At 34.1% G+C, this 17,183-nt stretch overlaps 1 protein-coding gene across 15 annotated transcripts in view; it reads right to left on the bottom strand.

Moving 5' to 3' along the window:
- NBEA (neurobeachin) overlaps positions 1-17,183 on the bottom strand; it is a 509,188-nt gene that overhangs the window by 160,869 nt on the left and 331,136 nt on the right. For 9 of the 15 annotated variants that reach the window (XM_072032602.1, XM_072032605.1, XM_027470228.3 and 6 more), the window contains 2 exons: positions 8,090-8,233; positions 4,997-5,035 (listed from right to left, as the gene is read on the bottom strand). In XM_072032602.1, the coding sequence (XP_071888703.1) occupies positions 4,997-5,035; positions 8,090-8,233 (183 nt within the window). The remainder of the gene's footprint in view (positions 1-4,996; positions 5,036-8,089; positions 8,234-17,183) is intronic. The other 6 variants (XM_038174546.2, XM_072032607.1, XM_027470238.3 and 3 more) reach the window with 1 other exon arrangement.

Consider the following 17,183-nt stretch of genomic DNA (forward strand, 5'->3'; position numbering starts at 1 on the left):
TCAGCCTAGAAAGCCTTGAGTTGTGCTGAACATGCCCATATAGATGACAGTTTTTCTCTGTGAGAGAACCACTGTAGCTGACTATTTAATCAAAAAGTAACAGAAAAAAAACATACACCTCAGAAAAGTATATTTAATATTAGAAGAAGAAACATGAAAGCAGAGATAGCATCCTACTATAGCAATATACCACTGAAACAGGAACTCACTGTAATAAGTCAGGAACATGAAGGATCAAATCCCAGTCCCGAGTCTGAGCGAACCAGACTTGACAGGTATCTTATACAGTCCAGCCCATGTACACTGCCATGCCAATAGAGCTCAATTGATTAGAAATGAAATGAAAGATGTGAGCCCTCAGCTCTCATTTTTTCCAGTCTCCATTCTCGAAAAGCTCTTCCGGATAAACTGAAAGACTTGTATTTCTTCAGACTTTAGTAGTGAAGGGAAGTATTACATTCAGATAGCTTTTGATATTTTGAAGTTCACTTATTTTGTTAGCTATTCAGATATGTGTGGGAAAAAAAAAAAGAAAAAAGAAAAAAAGAAACTGTTGAAGTAGCATCTAACTTGCTAGGTATATTTGGAAGAATCATCTAAAATGAAATAGCTCTGACTTCATGATTTTCAGAAAACACAAGTATCTCTAAACAACACCAGAACTAGTAAAGAGTGTTTTCAAGTGCAACTGTGTCTACTGGTTGATTGTATGTTTTGCTTTCCTACAGTTTGGTAATTTCTAAAGACTTTCCTGCAAAGATTCTCTGGTACCTAATAAAAGGAAAACCAATTCAGCAGTCACTGTCAGGTATACTATTATTATTATTATTAATTATTAATTATTATTATTATTATTATTATTATTATTTCTTAACAGCCTGATTTCACTGCAGATGATGATGATGATGATGGTAATTTCTGAAATCCCCACTCCTGCATACAAATTTTGCTCAAAATGGCTGCCAGGTTCAGAAGTTACAAAGACAGGTTGACAAAGTATGGTCACATAAATACTGTTTCTTCAGAAAGCCACGCTAAAAGGACTCATGTGAACAGGCTACCCGAGTGGGCTGTTCAAATGCACTGGATAGGGTAGTCTCTTGTACATATTTTGACCAACAAAAGCAAGACCAAGCACAATATCTGCTTGACTGCTATTCTAGCTTGGTTCTGTAACACTAGTGCCAAAAACAAAATGGAAAATTCCCTGTCCATAGGTCAAAACTTTTAGTTTAACATAGGTACCATTAATGCCATTCTGGATACATTCCTAACACTAGCCTGTGTAAGTTGGTCCCTGTCGGGTCCTAGGAAGGTTTTGGAGAACAGGGATTTTCATGTAGAAATCAATTACATAGTGAAGATGAAACAAGATGCATAACAGTGGACTCTGTCTCCTTATGTCTAGGCCTGTATTTCTGCAGTTTCTCTCTTACACATCAGGTATATTAGCCTTCTATAAATACAGAACAACAGAGCTTGAATTAATTTTAAAGATTGTAAAGCAAGAAAGTCAGCTGCCATTTAAAAGTCAAGGATGCTGAGACTTAGAATGGGGAATAGTAAGGTACAAAGGGAAGAGCTCTTCAAATGTGTCCTGAGGAGCATTATCATCTGTGACTGACAAGCACCTTATAAAATATTAAGCTATTTTGGATAGTAATGTGGAAAAAATGATTAGAATAAACACTGAGATGTCTAAAAATAGGATGTTTTAGAAACCGTGGGGCATTTTTTTGTTTTTGTTTTCAATGTGAAGCCAACTACATATCAAAAGTATAACTGTTTTCAGTTTATGCCTGAATCTATACTCTAAATTAAACTCATACAAATATGTTTTTCTTTTATATACTTAGACTTGAGGATCAAAATCTGAATATATAATAAGCAGAAACTATGGAAATCTGGCTGAATGAAATTTCCATGTTTGGAAGTACAAGGGTTGTGTGGTTAAATATCTACCATAAAAAGGGAAAAGGAATCACTCTTCTCCCACAAGTCAGCAACCTCTCCAATGAGATTCCTATCTTGAATGCTAATTTGCAAGAAAAATGGACTTTGGGAAGAGAGAACTACTTAAGAGTGCACACTGAATTCAGTGAATAGTTTCCATTGAAAAGCTTGAAAAAATAGGAGAAATATTAAGACTTCTTTGGGGGGATATTTGAATGGTACTTTGACATTTTCTTATTTAAAATGCATTTGAGTGCACATATACAAAACATAAAAACAGCAAAAACTCATTCAGGTACCTCAGCCACCTTCATACAAACAGAAAAAGAATAAGTGAGAGGAGGAGGAAAAAAATGGGGGTGGAGGGTGGGGAGTGGAGAAAGAGAATAAATACTACCTCTGATTTTGGAAGCCCCAGAGGTGCAAGCTGTTGGAGGATAAGGGAGATTAGGAAGCATCACTACAGCCATGTTACAGTCTTCCCTGAGCTTCCTCTGTGGTTGCTGATTTCTGCCCCCAGGGATCCTTGCAGATGGACAGCACTGTGTTGGTGTATGGCTGACGACTGCCGTAGTAGAAGGACAGCATGTAATGGGTGGCAGGGCTCTCAGAACCTTGCTGGAGAGGACTCATAAGGGAGGCTGGAGAAGGACTGGAGATGAAAGATGAGAGCACTCTTGGAACCACTCTCATGTTTTTGCCCTCCAGGAGCTCCAGGGATGAATCCTCTCCTTTTCTCCATGTGCTCCTGGGCTGTTTGTGCTTGCTGACGGAGACACTAATGGGCTATTTGATTTTTTCTTTCCTATTACTCTCTATAAAGTTAAATTGAGAGCATAACCTATTACTCTGACAGCAGATGATACAACAAAACTTCTTCTGGTTGGCGGCCCAAGCAAATGATACCTTTTTCCTGCAAAATCTAATATTTTCAATTTTTGCCTTTTCAGTAGAGACCCTAAGTCATTGTTCTTTTATTTAATTAATAAGGTCCACCATTCATCTAGCTACACTAATAAAACAGATATAAATGATCCTACATGCCTTAGAATCATTTTAAGATGGTAACAGAAGAAAAACAATGAAAATGTACCTCTATATCACTCCTTAAGAATTTACCAATTCTTATGTTATGTAAAATGATACAAACTATTTTGTTTATTGGAGATAGTCTACAATGGTCAGCTGTCAGCTCCTGTAAAGAAAATTCAGCCTCTGATTTTGGCCACAAGCAATTTTACTATACCTAAATAAATATATGTATATTTAAAGATGAGTAATATATATATATATATATATATATATATATATATGTATAGGTTTTCCATCCCAAATACTTATTTTGTGAGCTTTTTGTGGCCTTGGATACAGTTCCTTGGTGTATTAGTGTTTTTATTACTGCATCTGACCATGTGCAAGTCTTCAAAATAATTTCAGAAATGTAAATGAGTCCTTTGTTAGAACCTGAAATAGAAAATTTCCCCAAGGGCTAGATGATAGTTTTTTTTTTTTTTTTTTTTTTTTTTTAAGGTACTGCCATACAATTTTAACTGTAGCTTTATGTAGTAGAACTTTTGGGCATTATTCCAATTTCCTATAAAGACAGCGTCAAGTATTTTTTCAATTGGAAATTTTGCAAAATTGTGATGGTTTCTGTTAGTTTGTCTGAAATGAGACAAAAGGCTTATTTTGCATAGGCTACAAAACAGATGTTGATAATGTTTTGTTACCACCAGTCTTGTCTGGACTTCAAACAGATGACCTGGAAGTGAAAGGTCTTATATCTCATTAATAATAATACAAGCTGTCAAATCCTCATGACCCAGCACAGGGCAGTAAGTCAATACACTCGGCACACTACTGAAAAGTGTGGATAGAAAGCATACCATATTTAGTCTTTAAGTTAATGTGGACTAGCCAGCTATGCTGACTTGGATGGAAGATCAGCTCTTTATGAGAAGTAGTAATGCTGCTTTCTAGAAATATTCCTACACTGGAATATATGGTTGCTAAAAGTTAAGGCTGGGCTGCTGCTTCTCACAAGTGTTCCTGGCACATTTGCATTGTGGGGGAGTTCCCTCCATCTAGAGACCTCTGTCCAAGAAGAAAGGAAGATTCTGTATTGAAGGTTAAGGTACATTAAGACTAAGATGCATTAAAGACAGTTAGTGGCTTTCCTCGGGCTTTTTTTGGGTGAGTTGCTCAACCTCCTAGTATAACAGAGACAATAGTAAGTATTTATTCTTGCAAGGCTGTTATGAGACTGTAATTCACCATGGCTTATGAGGAAGTCAGATTCTGAGTTGATTGAGCCTATGTAAGTAACCAGACAGATGCTTGCCAAAGCCTTTTGTCTTCCTAAAATAGCCCAAAGCCTCACATACTTCTATCTTTATTTCCTTTCTTCTTTACTAGGAACTACTTTTTTGAGAGTAGCAAAAGAATTTATCAGGGATACTTTGTTCAGCTGGGCCTATTTGCTAGTGCCACCAGTCATATGACAAAATAGACTAAGCTAAATTCTGTTCTCAGATGTGCACAATTCTCAGCAAGCCAACTGCAACTCCGTGACAAAGAAAACATATTTCTAAAATGTAAAATTCATAAAACCTAAATGATTCAATATTTATCTGCTATGATCTATCTTAGTGCCAGATCTATGAGATCTGTGCACTTTTTTAAAATGAAATTTGGTGAAAGAATATTAATTATCTATTAAAGCATATTTCCTTTTGAGAAAGCTAGCTTCTGATATTAGAACACATCCATATATTTTTTTAATTTAAAAAAAAAATCATCTATTACGCAGAAGACAAACTGTTAGCAAATTTGCATTCTCAAGCTCTTATGACAAAAGGTAAGTATGTGAGAGCCCTACTGCAGTGTTAGAAAACTGAAGAGAAAAAGAGAAGGAGAAGAGTTAGTAATATCAAGTTGCTACACTGAATTTGATTATATTACCCACAGATTCACAATATATTAGAAAAGTGTTAAAATAGACTATGCTATCTCAGTCATTAGTTCTAACAGAGATGTGACTTGCCTCTTGAAGTGAACAGTCTGGGAAGTAAAGGAGCTAAAACTGAAACAGAAAAATGTAAAATGTTTTAATATGTATGTGCTAAAATGAGAACATCTTTTGATAACTTATACTGTAAGACAGATAAAATACTGCTTTAGTTAAAAATCTTGATGCAAATTTAGAATTCATAATTCTAAGAATGTAATAACATGGAATCTGATTTTTATATTTTATTAAAATGCTACTTAATATAATGAAATCTGACCAACTGCCATTGCAACATATGGAATACTAAGATTATATAATAAAAATATTCAGACTATAATTATCTAAAAAATTCACCATCCCATATGTAATTTATCAAAGTGAACTTTACATTGATTTGTGCCACATGGTTGATGAAAAACTATAAAGAGTCTCTGGAACAAAAGGTATGTACAGATAACTTTGTAAGAACAGTCTCAATCTGTTTCAGACGTTCCTTTTTTAGTCTTAACTTCACATATCAAAATATTGTAATATTTATATTCTCCTCATTAAAAGTTTTCTAGAACCTTAAAAGCTGCCTTTTTAAAAGCTGCCTTAGTTTCATGGAATAAACAATGTTAAATTGTTTTAGTTAAATGTGGACAATCTTAAATCAATTTAAACCTGGTTTATAATGATTTTGTTTAATTCCTATGCCTTACTGAGGCATTCCAAATCACTGTAAACCAAGTTTAAATTGATTTAAGCTTTAAAGTTAAATTGAGAGCATAACTGAATATAGAAATTCCTATGTGTCATTCCAATCTGAACAGTAACTAGATATAAATGATGTTTTGATATACCATAACTTGATATGTCTCAAAGATTTCCAGATTACATACACCGAATCAACATAACTCTTCAGAATTAAGAGTGGACAGTATGGTTTTATTGGGCTCTCTTCAGAGCCATCAGATGTTATTCTAAATTTCTTAGGCATAAAATCCACCTTCCTTGCCTACTGATTTTCTTGATTTCAGTTCCTGGTCTCAGGTTTCAGAGTCATATTGTAAACAGTGAAAACCATAGAAAACATTGACATCATTCTGTTCAAAATCATGCAGCAATATAGACAGAGGGTATGGAGGGATTTAGTTTTTCTCACCGATTGGTTGGTAAAATTTACAGGAGACACATATGATACTGGGTTGGATCATTAACTTTCAGAATTATTTCCACTTCTAATATGAGCAAGAGTTGAATAGCAAAGGTTGCAATTAATCTGATAGAAAAAATGAGGTTGTAGAAGGTGGGTTCTTTTTGAGACGTTCACAGGTTTTGGTACACATACAGCACCAATATCCTGTCACCTCACCAGACTTGGAAGCACCTTGTTTCTCTTAGTGTTGATTGGAAACACAAACATGATCTATCTGTTACTAACTGATACTGTTAGGACAGACTGTCAATATTTGAAAAGTTGACTTGTTTCAAATTCTATCATTTCTGTTTTGCTAATACCTGCATTACCCCACTGTTTGCACTGTAAAAGAAAAGGACTAGAATTACTGTTCTACGTTCTAAAGGAGCAGGGGATGTTTTCTACATAGGGATCTCTGGTAAGATATACACTTTTTTTTTATTTTTATTTTTTTTCCTTCAGAAGGATGCAACTATAAGGTTTATATCACATCAGTCCATTTGAATGAAATGGCAGTTTTGAGGCCTGACTGTGAGGTTTTCCAGACTGGGCAAGAATTTTTCCTGACCTCTTTGCAGTTCTAATACATACTGCAATGTAGTTGCTTGTTGCAGCCTTAGCTATAGCAACAGTATATATTTTTGGCTGGAAGCATTGCTCTTATATACGAGAACTTAGCCAAAACCATACTGAGTTTTCCCTTCTAAAGGAGAAAGGGATATTGATCAAATTATCCCCACTAATGGTCCTGTTTGCCTTACTGTTTTATTGACTTAAAACAAGTGTTTCAGCAATGGTTAGCTGCAGATTGAGAAAGCACATTGATGTATTAACTATGATAATATACTGAAGGTTGCTCCCAGATTAAAGTATCTATGTCTGCCCTCCACTCTAGTTTCAAAGCATGAGACTAAATTCCACTTAGTTTTTATTTTTATTTTTTTTTTAATATCCATTTATGATCTTATCTTTGTTTCAGATTTCCACTAGGGCATCAGAAGAAAATGCAGGAGCAAAGATAGCTATTGTAGAAATTCAATTATACTGAAAAAAATCCTCAGACATCAAAAAACTTCCCCTTAATCGAGTAATTTAATAAAGGTATTCCTAAGTAAGTTAACCTAAAAAATCCATACTGCATTTCACAGTTCTCACATTTTTATCTCATGTGAGAGGAGATTGCATTTTCAACTTTCAGCATGCCTTTCTTTCCAGATTGCTTCCCCAGGAAACATAATATTTTTTCAAGACGGAGCTCTAACAGAACCTGCTGGAACATGGATAAAACTGAGATCTTGCTGCAGACCTTCGCACAGGGAGAAAGGACTAGAAAGGATTTCTCATGAATGTTTCTACAGGGGATTCACTCCCAACTCTCATTGTACCTAATGAAGTCCGTGCCTTGCTTACAGTCTCATTTGTTCTTAGTCCCTATTTACAGCATGTAATATTCCCTTTCAGGGCTGATACCTCAGGTTCCCCTTCACACACTGATGAATGAGAGCACTGGGTGCCAGTAGGAGTGTAGAAGTTTCTCAACAAGTTGCGTGGCACTTGGCATCAGGTCATGAAAGATCACAGCCACACTGACTCACAAAACACTGAGTTTTAGAATTAACCCTCATTTCTATTTCAACCAAAAAAGAACTGCTCCACAGTGGTTTTATAGAATTTTCAATAACATGTCACGTGCAATCATAAGAGCACTTGAGGTACTGTTATTTTTCACACCTCTGGTGAAAGATTGTATAATGGGCACATACTTTGTAATCAGTTCCCCTAGTTCATGGATGCAGGACATTCATATTACATCTAGAAAATAAAGATGCTGTTCTCAGTGTAATTGCATACTTAGCTGTCAATATTAAGAGAATAACTGCAAAGGTTCAGAATTAACAAGTTAAAAACAGACTTTTATCTTAGTTGTAATGAAAAATCATAATTACCTGCAAGGTTGTCAATCTCTTTCTCCTGGAGCAGACTGACAGCATCATCGTCTCCTTCCAGCATAAGCTCCGTTTCTGCATTCTGATTTACCACAGCTTGACTTCGGAAAGTTTTCTTGGACTTCACTACATCTTCTTCAGTGCCTAAAAAAAAGTTATGTGTTGTAAACTTAGCTGAACAGTATTTTAAACAACCACAGTCTAGTGAAAAATACAGAATAAAACAGCTGTTTGAAAAAGGTCTTTATCAAGGTCTACAAAATACACAGCCTTAGTCTGTCTTTCAAAATATATCTTGAGTAAAATACAAACCCTGTTTCACAAAGACCCTCTTGCTGTTAATAATTGTTTTTTTGCTCTATGTTCTATGTTTTTCCATTAGTTTTCAACATGCAAGAAATTCAGCAGGAGTGTCTCTTGGGTTCTTGGTATTCTGACTCTGACTGATGTCTCAGAGCTCAAACCACCTACTCTAAGTAAAGGAGATGCTTTTGGGAATTCAAAATCTGCCATGATTTTGGTTTGGGAGACAGGAGGGACAGAAAGGTGAAGTAGGAGACTGGTAATCTCAATAAAGAGTAAGAAGAAGGTAGGCACAGTGTTTCTTTGTTGGTAGAAAGTTTTATTCTCATTTTGATTGTTTGCCATAATGCCTGAGCTTGATGAGTGCTACTATGGCAGATGTAAAGTGATGAGGTAAACTGCATTAAAACTCATGGCCTCATATTCATACAGGACAATTAACTGGAATATAGTAAACAGATAGGTTAGTGAAGATACATGCATGGAATTGAATTGATGTGTCAGGCAGTTCTGTTATTAAAAACAGTGGGGAAGGTGTTATGTTTTTATTTCCCACTCATATTTATGAGTCTTTTAATTACTTCATGCACATAAGAATCACAGCTTATAAATAAAAATTCTGGAGACATATTTTACCTTTAGTGTGTTTACTCTGTTTGAAGATAACTATTAACATGCCACTTGATATCAGACTCTACCACAAACTGAGACCTCACATTTTAAAGTCTAAAAATAACCTTCTCTATATTATTGTTATTATCCAAATTGCTATTTCTGAAGCTACAGAACATGGTTAAGACAAACAAACAAAAAAAAAAGCAGTTTTTCATTAAGCTCAAAATTAAGGATAGCATCTCTAGTCTTCCTAATTGTTGCTATCTCCATGAAGACAATGCTGTTACTGATAGTGATAAAGGCACTACTGATGTTGACATATATGCTGGTATACCAATATATTTGCTGTGTTCAGTTACTAAGCTGTGATCTTTACCTCTCTTGCATAATGAGTGAAAATGTAGTGCTAAATACTAACACTATTTAGTGCAACTAACTGTAACTATTCACTCAAATTACAATTATATTTTTTTCCCTAATTCACAAAAAAAGAGTAAGAATTGTAGGAATTTTGGAAAACATAATGGAGTAATGTGCTGTAACAGACCTTTAGTTATATTACATCAGAACTGTATTGAGTATTTAACTACTATTGGAATTTTGTTTGCTTGTGCTTACTACAAGGGAGTTCAGCATTTGACACAGGTAATAGCTCCTAGTGTGAAGCATTTGACAATGAAGGAGACCGGATCTGAGCTGAACTAACACAATGGAGGAAGGAAGCAGGAAAATATGTTTGTCTTCCTTTTTGGTAGTTTTAGTGAGTGTTATGGAAGTTTCTGAGCTTTATAAGACGTAATAATATTCAAATAAATTACTTCAAAAGTACTAATCTGGAATAATAATAGTTTCAACCATTTCTGTAGTAACTGATTAGATTAGTGACGATCCTTTTGAATTATTTATGCACAAAGAGATGCAGTCACAAGAAAAAAGTTCACATTATTACTAAGATGCATCAGCAGAAGAACCTGAAATTTAGTGCCTTTTAAATCCCTTGTGATGAGGGTTCCAGTTACCAGATTACAGAAATATTGCTATACACCAGTGTAAGAAATGTGGTAGAGGAGAAGGCACTAAATTAGTTTGGCAAATTTGGAGCTGAGCAACAAGACAAATGCTTCTAAAAGCCATTCTGGTTTATAATATTAAACATACATTTATCTAAAAGAAATATAGTAAATAGTGCTTCTTTCTTGTGATGGAAAAGGCTCTGGTTTGGCTGTTGTTTAAATTTATCACTTTGTTGAGTGCACCTCAGTTTTGCTGTACTGTACTAAACATTTATCTAAATGAAAGTGTACGAGACCCAGAGTTGCCCTTCAATCACTATATCCTTTATGAATTAGAGTTCCATTTATCAAAATTACAGCAAGAAGAGTAAGGTCTCACAGGGCTGTCTCATTACAAGGCTTGTAAACACTGTCCTTACAAAGAAATGGTTTAACACCTAACAAATCAAAAACTGATTGGGAATAGAATTTATTTGAGATCATCTATCTTCAGAAGACGTGCTGTACTGAGTGCACTTCTTGGCCTTTCTACCCATTCATCAAGAAATTAACAAGCGAATACCACAGACCACCAGATCTCCTTGGATCCTGAAATGTGAAATATGTTCAAAACAGATCTGTCACAGATGTTCTATTTTTAAATTTCAAGATGACTTCAAAAAGGTTATAAAATAAGAGGAGCTCTCAAAATAAGAGTAAAAAGAAAAACAACTTGTCTCTTTAAAAACAGACAACAAACTGAATAAAAAATTATATGACATAAAACTATGTCTAGTATTGTTAACAATGATATAAAAAGGAGTGATGAATAAATTAATATTTGATATTTCAGCATGTTTGTAAAAAATCAAAACTCAAATTATTTTTTAAAGTCATGGCAAAATTACTATGAAATGGAATTCATTTCCAGATACTTAATTTCAAACTGCTCCCAAGACACACCAAGTTTCTTTTTAAAAATATAATACGGAATTGTATTAATGTCAGTTCTTAAGTCTAATTAGAAAATGTTTCAAATGCTTTAAAATAAGAGAAAGAAAAAAGAAATTAAATATAATTTGAAGAAAGCAACATTTTAACATCAGGGTGCTCAGAACTGGAACTGGCAGATGCTATCGGTGCTCAAAGAAGCAAGATCCTTATTAAAGGATATTTTTCCAGACTGGAACTTAGAAAGAAACCATGAAATAAGAAGGTAAATATTTCTTAAAACAGCAGTTTGCAAAGAACTTAAAGGAATAAGCCAGCTCTCACTGAAGTCCCGCTGAAGTTAGTGCCCTAATGTCTTGAAACTTGAAGGTTCTGTCATAAATGTATTTCAAGAGAACGTATGTATAAGACTAAATAAGATTTTTTTTTTAATTTATTTTTTTTTTTTAATCCATCATTTGTTACACCTGTTATCATCTTGATCATTGCATGGTAAAAACTGGCTTTAGGATAACTGAAAAGAGCTAATCTTTAACAGAAATCAAAGAAAGCAACTAGCACTCATCTGCAAGATCCTGACTTCAGTGAAAAGGTATGTATTTTATATGTGAGCTGCATGGTAAACCTGTATAGCACCGAGAAAAAATTACGAATTTCAGGTATTTAATTTTCCTTAAAAAGTAACAGAAACTAGTAATCTGACCAAAAAAAAGCCCACAAAGAAAAAAAAAAACAACTAACAAACCTGGTAACAACAATAAAGAAAATAAAAATCTAATAATTTTGCAAGAACAGGAGGATCTCAAGTTATTTAGTAGCTACAGCTTTTAGAATCATCTAATACATGCAATATTTAAATAAATATTTTGTTGTTTTTATTGTAATATTTGAATTTTTGCTTCTCAGTTTTCAATGAAATCAATGCTGTAGGTCACAACAGGTTCTGAGGTCACAGTCTGAATTTCAAAGTTACTGTTAGTGTCCAAACCCATAAACGGTATCCCTAAATACATTTAAAATAAGCAGTACAAAAATAACGTATTGTTGATTACACTTCTATTATGTAAGTTGATTTTGTTAGACTTTACACTGATTACCACGATTTTGTTGAATATTGAAGAGGAGTTTTTGCTTCCATCTTTGCTGCTGTGCATTTATTATTCAAAGCTTTTTTTGTTTTGTTTTGTTTTGTTTTTCCTCTGTACTTAGCGTACTTATAGTGAGGTAATAACATGGTTAATTTTAAGAAAAGTTTGCTTGGTAATACTGTAACCAACAAAAGAAGACTACTGCTTCTTATAAAGTTGTTTCCATAGTTTACTTCAACGAATTACCGATAAGGCAATTTATGCAGTGAGCGCTCTTTGATCTTTGAAGAGAGATGGCAGAATGGAAAGTTAACCTCATTTTAATGTTACCTAAATATACTGACAGGAAATTCTAATGTTTCCAAACATCTGGAAATCTGCTCCATGGGATGGTGTTCTTCTTTTCTGTAAGAAAGCTTTTTCATATATTGTCTTTTACAGTTTTATGTGGCTTCTAAAGAAGCATTTTGACATACGTAAAGTCTGTTCTCTTTACAGTAAAATGCTGCATTTAATTAAAAACTCTCTTTTATAGAATCTAAAGTACAGTTTTTGTGAAGCTTAGCTTTCCTCAGAAACTTTCAAGGATAAAATTGCTTTTTCTTCTCTTACAGGTCACATATATGCACTGCTCTGTAGAATTATTATTATTATTTTTTCCTGAGTTATAATAACCTGAGGTATATTTTAACATGCTATTGAATAAAGGAATTCAGAATTAGTTCCTCACAGGAGACTATCTCACAGGTGATGATGTAAATCATGAAATTATATCACAGGTAAAATTTATCAACAGACTTTGAATGTACTGTTTTGTTTATTATACAAACTCTAACTTTCACAGGAACAGTCAAGCTTAAATTAAAATGCAACATTATTAACTACCCCCTCTTTTTTTTTTTTTTTTTTTTTCATTTGATATGATTAATACTTGAAAATACTTATAAAACATTTCAGGAGATAATCTTCCTGTTTTATATATTATAACAGTTTAAAATCCTGCTTTCATTGCTAATCTTTACTAACTCGATTAGGCACCGGGACCCTCACAGCGGTCACATTTATGGAGAGCAGCTGCTTGGCAGTCTGTAGACTGACCTCTACAAAACCCAGAAAGATTAAATAATCGACATGGTAACCACTCCCCCTGGCCCAATATCTTTCTGCATGGCTTCAGAGCCAGCCCTTCCAGGGCTGAGTTCACTCCATGGGAAGAGGGGACCAGGTATCTCTGTGTCTGCTCAAGAGCCTTGGAGGAGCAGAACATTGCTGGCATATTGTGATGAACTGTCCCCACCTGTGTCTGTTGGGGCTGTGATTTAAATTGCAATGTGTTTCTGAAACTGGCAGCTTTGACTGGCATATAATTTAGTTTCCCTGGAGAATCAGAGAAGTGACTCTTATTAAAGGAGGGCTGGTTTTAATAGATTTAATAAAAGCCAGAGGGATCTAAATCATATTTTCCTTATCAAAGATCATTCAAGAAACAAGGGGAAAAACTGGAAAAATTGTGTAGAAATTAAAAATTGCATGTATTTATTTTGGAAATTACTTTTTGCCTAAAAGCAAAACCAAAACATATTTTTATATTCTTTAATAGATAAATAAATAAGAAGTAATAGATAAGAAGTAATAATAATAAGATAATAATAATAAGTAATAGATAAATAGAAAATTTAATCTGAGACTTTCCAAACATTTTCCTCTATGTCTAATTTTTATACCTGCTATCTGACCACATTTTCTCTAGGTGAGTCATTTATAAATACTTTATTGTTGTATACATTATACTCTTATAACTTCTCAGATGTCTTGCATTGTAACAATGAGACTGACAATGATGAGGAGACTGAGAATAAAAGCAAGGACAAAATTAACGTGTTTCTCAAGAGACTTTTTTTTAATTATTTTTTTTTTAGCAATAAATAGTTGTGGTTAAATTGTTGTGTATCAGTATAAAAGGTCCTATATAGAAATAAGGATGAAGTTACTATGCTGGGCACTTTTTTTTTTTTTTTTTTTTTTTTCCTTTAGTTTACAGATAGGAAAACTAAGATTCTGAGTGATATTAAATTATTTTTTATTAGTCATAAGTATTATACTTATTTGAGATTTCAGATGTTCTGAGCTCGTGAGAAAGAAACTGCACTGATTCAGTACAGGTCATAATGAGCCAGAGGGTGACAGGATATGGCCAGTCTAGTAGATGTTATAAGGCATTTTCACACATCTGAAGGTCAGTCTTCAGTCTGACTGCAACTAGAAGTCCTTCTAACTGGAACTTAAACCAGCCAAATGTTTATATTTGGATTAAGATGTAGTTTGCCACTGTAACTTGTACACACAAGAATGGATTCATATTTCATGACTGATGACCTTTACAAATCCCTGTCAGTTTGAAATGTAGCCTCTCAGTGGATACTATAGTTTGATAAATTGCAGAAAGAAACCGAATTTCCTGATGTGCTGTGGATCACTTAAACTGGCAATGATAGACAAGAAAAATAATTAAGAGCAATAAAATATTCCTATTTCCTACCATTTTACTAAAGTACAGTAATAGCCAACACAAAAATAACTACATCACACCAACAGTTATTGTTCAGTGGAAAGGACATCAAGGACACTTGCAAGTAAGAGAATTGGATCAATATTAAAGCGATTTTCATTTCATGCTTCCCCAACTCCAGTAAGCTGACAATATACTCTGATTATGTGAACTGCCTCTGAGTAACATAGAAAAGGTTATTAGAGCAAGAGGTGGAAATGGAATGCACTTTTTATATTGACAGGTCTGCTAATAGAGTGTACTGATTTTCAAAGCCATGCAATGCATTTTTACAATTTAGTTTTGACAGCAAAAAGGAATTTCATTTATCATTAATTCAAAATATTCACATGTAAGCAAAGGTTTCTTAAGACAGGCCACTGAAGAGGGTAATCAAACTGTTTCAATAGAAAAAATGTAATTAGTAAGGTAAGAAGTAAAAGGGGATTGAATTTAAATATGTATGAAATGATAACGAAAAAATGAATTCTGTTAAATGATATATTCAATGCTTTTAAAATAGAATCTGATAACAACTTTTAAAAGATAACACATACATGAAAAACAAGGAATCTCTCAACATTCATGTCTGGATTTTGTCTTGAAAGTTTTTGATTAGTTTCAAGTTTGAAATACTTAAAACAAGCACACATTCTACAGGAAAAGCCATGTTCTGACTCTATCTGCTTGTGGAGCTCAAAGACAGGATCAAAGTTGTCAGGTTTCTACAAAGGCACACCCTGTACTGAGGAACCGTGCCTACATACACTAGGCTTAATTTAGCTTCCAGCTCACAAATATTCTAATTGAGAAAGCTAACAATGAGAAAGCCTTGGGGAGAAATGAAACACTCTTTAGAAACACAGATGCTTGGTGCATGCTAGTAGCCCAATGGTAATGCACTGGCATGTGAGAAACCTGATCTTAGCTCCTGTACTGGGGTATTCTACACCAACCTTTCTAAACTTTACCTAATAATTAGAGCCTCCAATCCACGAGACAGGTTCAAACCTCAGGATTTAAAAAAAAAAAAAAAAAATTATCTGTAGTTTTATGGATTGACTTCTAATTTTTGAATTCTTCCTCTCTATGGCCAAATTGTGGTAAATCATATCTTTGCTAGAAGGCACTATTCTCCCTCACCACTTAAAGTTTTGCTACCAGATCCTGAGTGGACAGTTAAAAAAAATTAATTCTCTAGAACAGAAAATGCAGGTGTAGTAAGTACATTTAAAATGATTTTATAGTAACTATCCAAATTCCCATAGTAAAATAACTGTTTTAATTTCTATTAAGACTAGTTATTCAGAGAAGAAAGACTCAAAAGCCTTGAGATACTTATTTGCCAAAATGTCTGAAATGATCTTTGTTTTCTGGAATGTTAATCATTTCAAATGAAATTCTGCTCTTTTGAGACATATGGAAGGAAGACCTTATGTAGTCTTTACACAGGCAAAACCTCCTATACATGACATGATGTCTTCTATAACTCTTTCTTAAAAGGATAGCCCCCATTTTACATAAATCATAAATTTGTAAATATAATAATCTTATCAGAATATCTAGATCTACTTTTAATTACACTGTCTTTTACTGTGCAGTCCCAACTAGTTCAGTGTACTGCTTTGATTCTTTTTTTTTCTGTGCAAATTTCATTTCATCCTCACATGGATCACCACATCTTTAGAACTGGCATGCATCATTTTCACTTCAGCAACAACAGTAACTGGTGGGAGGAACTGTTTCTATTTCTGTGTAGATCAATGCCTATAGCAACATCAGACAAAGGGCAGCACCCACAGGATATTCACATTTGTGAGACAGCAGTGTGGCCCTAACATTGGAATATTTGTGTTTAACTCTTAGCTCTGCTAAAGAGCTATAATCTAGTTGCAAAAGACAGTGATCCTATTTGTTGTGAAATCTTGTGAAAAAATGAGCTCCTAGTTCCTGAACCTAAAATGCAAAATTAAAATCAAAATTTTTCTATTTGATTGATTGGGGGCAGAATTTTACACTTATTTTTATTTATTTATTTATTTTTTAATAGCTGCAGCTATAAAAGCTCTTTGTTTCGTACTGTCTAGCAGATAAAAAGTGACGTAGTAGTGATACAGAAGATAAAGCAGAGTCTGAGAGTCTATGACTACAACAGCTCAAAGAGACTTTCTACAAGATTTCCATTACTTTGTCTCTGAAATAGGTGAATGGTAATTACTGTCCCAGGTAGAAAGCCTGTGTGTATATTAAGGAAAGTTAACTCACAGAAATCTTAGCAGCAATAGTAAAGGAAAAAGGAGAACAGTATTTTATCTCCCATTAAGCTTCAGTGTGGTGTTAGTGATGTCTTTCATTCTGCTTTGCAAAGGTTGCCAGAGAGCAAAAAAAATTCCATGCTACTTCAGGGATATTTGAAAAAATGCTATGCTTAAGTTAAATTTACAAGCATTGGCAATATTTTCTATCCAGAGTGGAGCTGAGATGCTATTTGACAACATGATTCACTTTTTGAAGACACGGGAGTGAGTGATTTGTGTTATATGGCAAAACAGATACAAATGAAACCCTCTTCGGGCATTATGCATAGTGCTTTCAGC

The sequence above is a fragment of the Anas platyrhynchos genome, chromosome 1 (assembly GCF_047663525.1).
Source record: "Anas platyrhynchos isolate ZD024472 breed Pekin duck chromosome 1, IASCAAS_PekinDuck_T2T, whole genome shotgun sequence".
Classification (NCBI taxonomy): Eukaryota; Metazoa; Chordata; class Aves; order Anseriformes; family Anatidae; genus Anas; species Anas platyrhynchos.